This window comes from Triplophysa rosa, linkage group LG18 (genome assembly GCF_024868665.1).
Source record: "Triplophysa rosa linkage group LG18, Trosa_1v2, whole genome shotgun sequence".
NCBI lineage: Eukaryota > Metazoa > Chordata > Actinopteri > Cypriniformes > Nemacheilidae > Triplophysa > Triplophysa rosa.
In genome coordinates, this window is record NC_079907.1 from 21,074,785 (window position 1) to 21,083,994 (window position 9,210).

General features: G+C 39.0%; 1 protein-coding gene across 3 annotated transcripts; it reads right to left on the reverse strand.

The window, feature by feature from the left end:
• Positions 1-22: 22 nt before the first annotated feature.
• lrrc45 (leucine rich repeat containing 45) lies at positions 23-8,868 on the reverse strand. Of its 3 annotated transcripts, none has more exons than XM_057359439.1 (18): positions 8,754-8,868; positions 7,984-8,245; positions 6,922-6,983; positions 6,758-6,828; positions 6,456-6,634; positions 6,073-6,201; positions 5,236-5,348; positions 5,106-5,164; positions 3,716-3,793; positions 3,368-3,503; positions 3,133-3,210; positions 2,942-3,053; positions 2,792-2,862; positions 2,619-2,711; positions 2,258-2,350; positions 1,995-2,168; positions 833-980; positions 23-689 (listed from the first exon to the last, which is right to left on the reverse strand). In XM_057359439.1, exons 2-18 carry the CDS (start codon positions 8,210-8,212, stop codon positions 493-495), a joined length of 2,022 nt encoding a protein of 673 aa, XP_057215422.1. In that variant the 5' UTR covers positions 8,213-8,245; positions 8,754-8,868; the 3' UTR covers positions 23-492. The 3 variants fall into 3 exon arrangements, with proteins under 3 accessions (XP_057215422.1, XP_057215423.1, XP_057215424.1); XM_057359440.1 differs by having other exon boundaries at positions 7,984-8,240; positions 8,754-8,837; XM_057359441.1 differs by lacking the exon at positions 23-689 and having other exon boundaries at positions 940-1,048.
• Between the last annotated feature and the right edge of the window lie 342 nt (positions 8,869-9,210).

Sequence of the window (9,210 nt, forward strand, 5' to 3'; positions counted from 1 at the left end):
GCTTGCTCAGAGCTTCTTTAAACCACACATTTATTAAACAACACCCAGGCAAGTAGCAAAACTCCAATGGTAAAAAAAAGTATCTTAAAATATACAATTTATAAGTGCCACACATAAGCGCATCGTTGGACAATATGGCACATTTGAAATATTTCACAAATAAGATTTGTGAACTAGCTCTGATATTTCACTGAATCAAAATAAATATAAAAACTACAAATTGTAAAAAAAATGCTGTTACCTGATTACTCAATAATGCAAACCAAACCAAAATACATACATTTAAAGAGACAGAAATACAGGCCTTGTTGTTCAATACATTTTTTCTCATTCACATAAAATGTCCACTATAATTTCCATCTTTATTTCATGTAAAAATATCTTGCGGTAAATCTACTATGCGTAGTCTAAAAGTGTCCTGTAAAACTGATGTTGGATGTAGAACATTCCGTACCAAACTTTGGTAAAACGCTGATGTCTTGGCAAGCAGGTTCACTTTTTAGGGCTGAAGTGTGCGAGAGGGGATCCCTGGACGTAGGTGTGAATGGCATTCTGGAGGAAGCTGGCTCTCTGGGCTTCGTCCTCACGCATGCGCTGAATCTCTCCTTCTCTAATACGCAGCCGCTCAAGCAGAGAGGAGATCTCACTTTCTTTGTCCAGAAGGGCCTCTCTGTGGGTAGAGCTGAGAACTGATCCAAAAACACAAACACACATTTACTGAGCCAATGATTCAACAGCCTGTAACATGGGCATCAGAATACAGAAATGAACAGAATCTCTATATAAAAACTAGAATAAATCTTAGTGTTGTGCTTGGTGATGATTGATGTACCCTTCATCTCTCTTTCCAGAGCAGCGATCTTCTCTTTCAGGCCACCCTGCGCTGTCCTCTCGGCCTGAAGGTGACCAATTTGCTCCTGCAGTTCAACCCGAACTCGTGCCACTTCTGCCACTTTTTCTTGCTCTTTCCCTGCAAGCTCCTGTGGTTCAGACACAGGGAGAGAGGTCAGGAGATTCACAGACTTCGCGTGAGTGAAACCAAAAAAGTCTGAAACAGATGAAATCGATTATGGTAGTCAAAGTTAAATATTAGACATGGTCTTCAATAGCATACGTTTATGCACATAATGGCTTAAATGGAGTGACTTCTCAATCAGAGGAATCATCTTTTTTGACCAAACAACCACAGATGTTTATTGCAAAATACAGCACAAATCTAGTTAATAATTATTTCCTACTGAATGAACAACAAATAATATTTTATACAAATACTAAACACCGTACAAAACAATATTAAGCTACACTATTTATATATTTAGAATGTTGACAAGAGATATTCACAACCTTGCTTAATTTGATATAACCCGAAAAATCACTAATGCAATATATTGCTCAGGCTTAAAGGAGCTGTATGTAACATTGACATCTAGCGGTTGAGCGTGGTATTGCAGTCCAAATTCAAAATATTGGCGAGGGTTTTTCCCCGCCCGCCCCTCCTCCTCAGACTCAGGAGTTGCCAGACACTTACAGGAGTGCAATGGACAGCATCAATATTTACCCATATTTACAGGCCACATTGCTGTCTCGTTTAAATAACCGTAATAAAATTGTATATTACTCCTCGTAAGTTGTAAAACAATAATTCTTTCTAAGTTTGCAACGTAATAGTACCGGAAAGGGTGGAATCTGCTCTGCTCTGATCCAGATGGTTTGTTTGCTGCAATATGCAGCGCTTGTCGCCAACTGGCAACCGAGCTGTCGAAATACACTAGTGGGTAAATCGTCAGTGGGCGGGGTCACACGGTCCAAAACGAAAACAGACATTCCGGCACGGAAAGCACATTTCTGAGTGGATTAACTGGTTATAACATTGTTTTTTGGACAAACCAATACATGAACTTAGCACGTTTTCTAAAGGTCTACGAACACATTAAGCTATTGTTTTGATTTAATACAGTAAAATTATTACATACAGCTCCTTTAATGGCCAGTACCTGCTGTAACTCCTCTATCCTGCGGCGGAGTGTGTCCATCTCAATGCTTTGCTGGCCGACTCTGGCGAGCAGCTCTGCTACGGTTTGTTTCTGCTGGGTGCAGTGGTTCTGAGACTCATCCCGAGACTGACGAACCGCTCGCAGTTTCTCTTCCAGGCTGCTCAAATGCTGTTGCTGCAGAGAAGACAACAGCTCGTCTGGGTACGAATAACTAGTAGCTTTGACACACAATACTAATACTGCTATTTAAACGTGGTGCATACCTCCTCCAGGCGCACTTGGGCACGGACTTTTCCAAGCTCCTCCTCAGCTTGCGCTCTCTCGGTCACCAGAGATGCTTTGACTCTGCTGAGCTCCTACACGCAAGTCAAAGCAGATCGATTTTTGTCCCAAGTGCATATGTGTTTTTAATTCAACGATATACCATTAAACCAATGAACCACCCTTCCAAAATCAAATGGGTCAGTATCAGTTTATTATACACATCATTCGGACATCAATACCATAACACTATCGTAGTGCCATGCTGCATGTAAGAGCTGCGTGAGTTCTAAAACGTGTGTAAATATTGATCAATTATTTGATTTTTGAGCGATCTGTTCCTTCAAAACTGTCTTTGTCTACCTCCTCTAACTGGATCCTCTGTCCTTCAAGTTTAAGAATGCGATCTTGTAGAGCTCTCTCGCTGTCTTCTTGGTGTCTTGTTAGATGATCCACCTGGAGCAACAGGAAAATAAACTTACATCAGCATGTGACCAAAAGTGGAAACAGTGGCTAGGTGGATTTAATGTCTTCACCTCCTTCTGTCGTAAACTGTCCATATCTTCAAGTGTCTGCTTAGATCTTCTCTTCTCCGTGTCCAACCGTTCTGGTGGCGAGAACCAAGATATTTTCAACTCGATCCCGGAGAAAAAAAATGAAATAGCTGGTTTTTGTGAATGGCAGACCTTCATTCTGAACAAGGCGCAGCTTTAGTTCAGCAGTGGTGTTGGTGAGTTCTTGCTTCAGCTCAAAGATTTGCTCCTGTTGCATCTTACATCTGCGTTCCGTCTCATCCAACTGAGGGATCAACATTCTGGTTACAGCTAGCAAACGCATGCAACTGCTCCTCCAAAAACAACGAAGATTTCTTCTGCACCTTGTTTAGAAGCTGGAGGTTCTTCTCTGACAGAGCGTTCACTTCCTTTAAAAGCTTGGCCTCCCTTAGGGCACTCTCCTACAGGACAAGTTATGTTTAAAAATGACTTTTTTATATTATAAAGTCAATCTACTATCAACAAAATGTTCGATTAAATGTAATGTTAAAAAATAAGGAATACTACATACTGTATCTACAATACAACAATCTACGGTTATAAATACGTTATAAATACCTCCTGTTCCTTTTTTATGTCTCTGGACTGCTTTTCTCGGAGTTCTGTTTTCTCCATTTTGACTCTGGTTAGCAATTCACCCAGGCCATGGGATTTCTGCTGCGACAGAGCCAGAGCTGCCTCTGTCATCTGCAATCTAAACAAAATATAAAAGGTATGCTCTTTTCTGTTGGAATGTGGAAAATCTAGGTGAAAATGTACACCAATCAAAGGTGATGTGTGTGTTTCTTCTAACAATATAGTATAGTGTTCATAATGTAAACTATTTAAGTATAGCAAAATGTTAGAATTGTCTATAATTGTTCCGATTAGGCCTCAGAAACGATGGCAGTTTTAAAGGTTGCTTACTTGGCTGTGAGAGAATTCACCGCTGATTTCTGCTCATTCAGTGCTTCCTGTAACTGCCCCAGACGTGTGGATGAATTTCTGTGGAAACACAAAACCAGTTAGTTATACTAGTTTCTATGTTTTATGTAAGACATCCACACATAACAAAAAGTTACAGGGTTTTTCCTGCATAGAGAAATTGGAGGCGGCCGCCTCCGTCAAATGTCGTGCCGCCTCAGGCTCTCGCCAAAATTATGTTGCGAGTCTTCACAAGAAATGCTGAGTGCATTTAACAGACTGTCATTTGTAACTGCAGTTGCGACATTACGCCACAGTGGAGGCGCTGTTTCGTTATCAGCACACTGAGGCGCTAAAAAGAGTTGCAGAACAAGAGCCAGCCTGTGTTTCACGGCTGTTTGTTTAGCATCCAAGTACGATAAATTTCTTGACATTTCTTAAATTAACATGATGTATATAATTGTAATGTCTTTAGCTGTGCAGTTGGATCGTTGAATCAGCGTATACTGTACACAGCGAGTTCGCCAGTATGAACGCACATTGCGTTCAGAACGACTCGCACACGAATGACTCATTTGAACCGATTCATTTAAACTATTGAACTTTTCAGTCACTAGCGAATATAAGAGATCCTTGAATCATTTAAAGTGAACCACAGAGAATGCAAGATGTGAATGAGCTTTGCTCATTTAGAAAGACTGGTTAATTCAGTTGGCTATTGTGGGCTGAAAAGTTAGTTGAAATGATAAAAAACATTTCTGTTTGGTTGAATAAAAGTAATGTTTTATATAACTTAATAATTGTCATATTTATCTAATTTTGTTAGAACTTTTAATATGTCAAAATCAAAGTCACTTTGGTTAAGCCACTTAAAGGTACGGTAGGCCTACGCGTGTGTGTGTGTGTGTATGTGTGTGTGTGTGTGTGTGCGTGTGTGTGAGTGTACAAGATCAGGATGGCACCACCTCCGCCTCATTTTGAGCCAGGAAAAACCCTGAAGTTTACTTTACTTACTTTAGCTTCAAAACTCATTTTAAAATAAAATTCACACACGCCATCTAAAACACATGCCATGCAGATTTAACATCAGATTTGGTTCTTGCATGTCACGTGACTGCTAGCAATGCAGCAAGTTTAAATATACATGCCAGGTAAAAAAGCACACTAAAAATGTTTTTCTACAATACACCAAAAGTAATAACATTTGTTGTATATTAAGTACAAAATTATTGCGTAAAAACAGAGCACTTTTAGTACATTGAAGTGTATTATAATGCACCTATTTGACCTAGTCTTTTTTGGAGCATCATGTCAGAACAACAAGAGAATGTTCAATATTGTGGCAACTAACAGTGCAGCGTTATACTGTATTACCACATATTGTCCCACTGACCTGCTGCTTCTTCCCATCTCATCTTTCTGTCTGTCAATGGTCTCCATCAGGCTAAGAAACTGGAGGGAATGGGTGTTAGTTTTAAACCATCCAGGCTAAAACCAGCGGCACAGAACATCCTCATTCTCACCTGTCTGCCCTTCTCGTCCTTCAGCAGCTGGATCTCTTTAGTGAGAACATGGGTCTTGCTCCGACTCTCTCGAAGTGTGGACTGCCTGTCCGTGTTGTGATTCATGGACTGTTCTGATGAGAAATTGTTATAAGAAGATACACACAGGGGGGTTAAAGCAAAATAAAAACCTGAGCCTAAACTTTCTTTTTGCAGGGTTGCGAGAGTAGACACATACGCAGGGTTATTTGTCAAACAAAAAAGAACATTATTTAAACATTATTTCCCTTGAAACTAACTAGTAACATGCCGTTTTTTGAGCTTCTCAGACAGATGTTTCTTAAACTTTGATGGTATGTGTATGGATCATAGAATGACTCGAAAGAAGTGGGGGCATAATTATAACCCACAAAACCATAGTTTTACGCAATTATGGTATATAAAAACATAGCTTAACTTTAAGCCCTGTACACAAATCTTTTGCTTAGACCTTGATATTAAAAACTTTCCCATAAACAGAACGCTATTGCTTTTATTGAGTAAACACTGAGCTTTCAAGGTTTTCAATATTCCACCACTGTCATAAGCAAAATAACAAAAGGGTTTTCTTGACAAGGGTAATTTATTACTGTAGTACTTCAGTACTGTGATTTTATTATGTGAAACAATGAAGTGGTACCAGTAAAGATATAAATGAATCCCAGGATATGAATCGGTAATTTAGGAATATCAGCCCTGAGCCCGCGGAATGGTGCAACTGACCAATCAGAACAGAGTATTCCAGATAATTGTGTTACACCTGGATATACACAGATGCTTTGACATTCTTGAAAATGTGGAAATCAAAGCTCATCTTACCAATTGCTCTGAGTGTATCACTGGGAATGTTGTTTCCAGCCATCTCAAGTTTGAGCAGTGTTCGGTTCTGCTGCATTGCCTCCAGCAGAGATCGACCACCCAGCAAACCAATGTTGTTCCACCTGAGATCTGCACACACAAACAGATCATTCTAACGGACATTACATCAGACGACAACATAGGTGACAGACCAATGTCTAAATCACACAACTAAAATGTACAAAGACTGCAATAAACATGGCAAGCATAGTACAGCAAGGTTCAAAGCAGTTTTGCAAAACATTTACATGACATCATGCTCACATAACTGGGTTGCACAACAACACAGCCTCTGTTTATACCCAACAGTGGAACTGGTTTCACTGATTTGTTGCAAAACTTACCCAACTCTTGCAAAGTGGTGTTCCTTTTGAGCGCTATACAGAGTTCTGCTGCTCCCTGGTGGTTAATTTGGTTATTACGCAGGTCGAGCTGAGTAAGAGAAGTGTTGGAGGCCAAACCTTCACAAAATATGGCAAATCCTTCCTCCCACATTCCCAGAGCATTCCACTCCAGCACAAGCCTCCAGACAAAACAGAAACAATCATTTGACTTGTTATGACATTTTTGGGTAATAAAATGAAGGATAATAAATAAATAAATAAATGTAACAAAAACTAGGACAAATTGATGGTAATTCACTTACCTACGCAGTATTTTGTTCCTCACTAACAGCTGTCCCAAAGCCTCTGCTCCTGTTCCTCTCATATTGTTTCCCTTGAGATAAAAGTTTGGTTGTTTGTTTAGAGATTTTAATGCAGATTAGATATGTAACACAGCAAGAGACAGACTAGTATAATCAGTCTTTACCTTCAGATCCAACATTTTCACTGTGGTGTTGGAGCAAAGCCCATGAAGTAGCAGCTTGGCACCTAGAATTCATTCAATGGAACGGAAAGCGCTCATTCAATTTAACATTTTTTTCTGTTCACGGCATAGCAATATGAACGAACAGAAAAAAGCACAAAAAGAAAAACATGTTGAAAAACCGCACAAACTTACATTTCTTTTACATTTTACAATAATAGCTCATCCAAGGATGACAAATTCAGGGGAATCTCAAAGACATTTATATTACATAAGATAATAAAGCCTGTTAAAATAGTTCTTTGACACATTTTCACTTTCAAATTTTCCAAAATGATCACATTTTCATTAAAGGGACAGTTCACCCAAAAATAAAAATTCTGTCATCATTGACCTATATACCGCGGACACACTGATACACTTCTCAAAATCACTGAGACATTTCTCAGAATATCTTGTGTCATTTACAAGTTTTGAATGAATAAATGATAAATGCCGGAATTTGTATTTTGTGTGAACTATCCCTTTAATAGACATTAATTGTTAAAGGGACAGTTCACCCAAAAATGAAAATTCGGTCATCATTTACTCACCCTCATGTAAGTTACTTTGTTCTGATGAACACAAAGGAAGATATTTGGAAGAATGTTAGCAATTTTCAGTTCTGGAAAATCATTGACTACTATAGACTACCAAATTAAAGGGCAGTCAAAGGTGTCCCAGAACTGTTTGTTTTTCTAAAGTCTTCAAAATATCTCATTTTGTGTTCAACAGAACAAAAAATATACAATATTGTTTTTTCTATTATGCTAGTGGATGATGTCCCAGAACTGAAAATGGCTAACATTCTTCCAAATATCTTTCTTTCTGTTCAACAGAGCAAAGACATGTATACAGGTTTGAAACTACCTGGGCTGAGTAAATGGTGACAGAACTTTTATTTTTGGGTGAACTATCCCTTTAAAGCAAGATTCATTTTTAAAGCAAAACATTTTTTTCGTTTGAATTTTTGTGGAAAATGTGAACATTTTTCATGCGATTTACCCATTTACATCACATACCCACCTTCCTCACTGAGCATGCAGTCGCTGAGAATGATCTCTGTGAAAACCGTGTCATTCTGCAGAACTCTGCCCAGCGCACTGCAGGTGTCCACAGTGATGCTCTGCCCGCTCAGGTCCAGTCTACGGCTGCCAGTCACTGTTCTTGTGTCCAGCTGAGCTAGCACTGACTCCTGTGTGTCTATACCACCCTCCTTACACAGCCTCTGATACGTCCTCCTGAAGTCCTCCATAACTCCACACTGCTCCGTCACCCCCTCACTGTACTACGAAGAGATCAGAGAGAAACAACACACAGTTAGACAATGTTAACTGGGATGGCAAGCGCAATCAGCATAGAAAGAATGAGTGGAATTGCGTTTATACTGCACTTTATGTGCTTGTATCTGCATGGTTAAGATGCTACACACAGCATTATATAATGTTCTTACTGCTTTATATCTCCAATGGTCAAATACATTAGTTTACTTAGCATCTGTGTCTGCTGATGTAAAGGTAATCATGCTTGCAGACATGTGTATTTGCTTTGTATGCAAGTATAACCCCATAAATTCAACTAACCTAACGTTGCACTTCAGGAATATGGACTATTACCTCCTACAGTATTTCTACAATTCTTGACGTATAAAATAGACATGTGATATTTATTTACACATATTTACAATGGAGTTACCAATAGCTTTGACTTGAACAGGGCGCTTCGTGCAATATTAAATTGCCGAATAAGCTTATAAGTGAAAAGGGCAATATTCGAGTGATGAAGATACTTCTAACCTTTAGTTCCGGCGTTAAAAGGCATCACTTTATCGGTGTTATTGTGCCAGCAGCTGCTGTTCAGCCTCTCGTCTTCACTAGCTGATTGTTTCTTTTGACAGTTTCAAGTAACCAGGAAGTAACTCACTTCCGGTGTTAAGCCGCGGAATTGTGGGATATGTAGTTGAAGATGAGCGCTCCCAGCGCGGTCTGTAGGCAACTTTTAAGATGCATTTCTCTGCAAGGAGACAAAGAAGTTTTCCTCACCAGTATCGTGTTAATATTACAAAATGATATATATATACATACAGTATATATATATTTAGATATTTGGCAAGGTGAAACATTTGTTTTGTTTTTTTAAAGTACCTGTACGGTACGTAAACGTAATGTTTCTTGATTTATCTCTCACATGTTATGCAGAAAAAATATATAATCTACATAATAAAAAATGACACGCTTTTTCTTGGTTGATAAC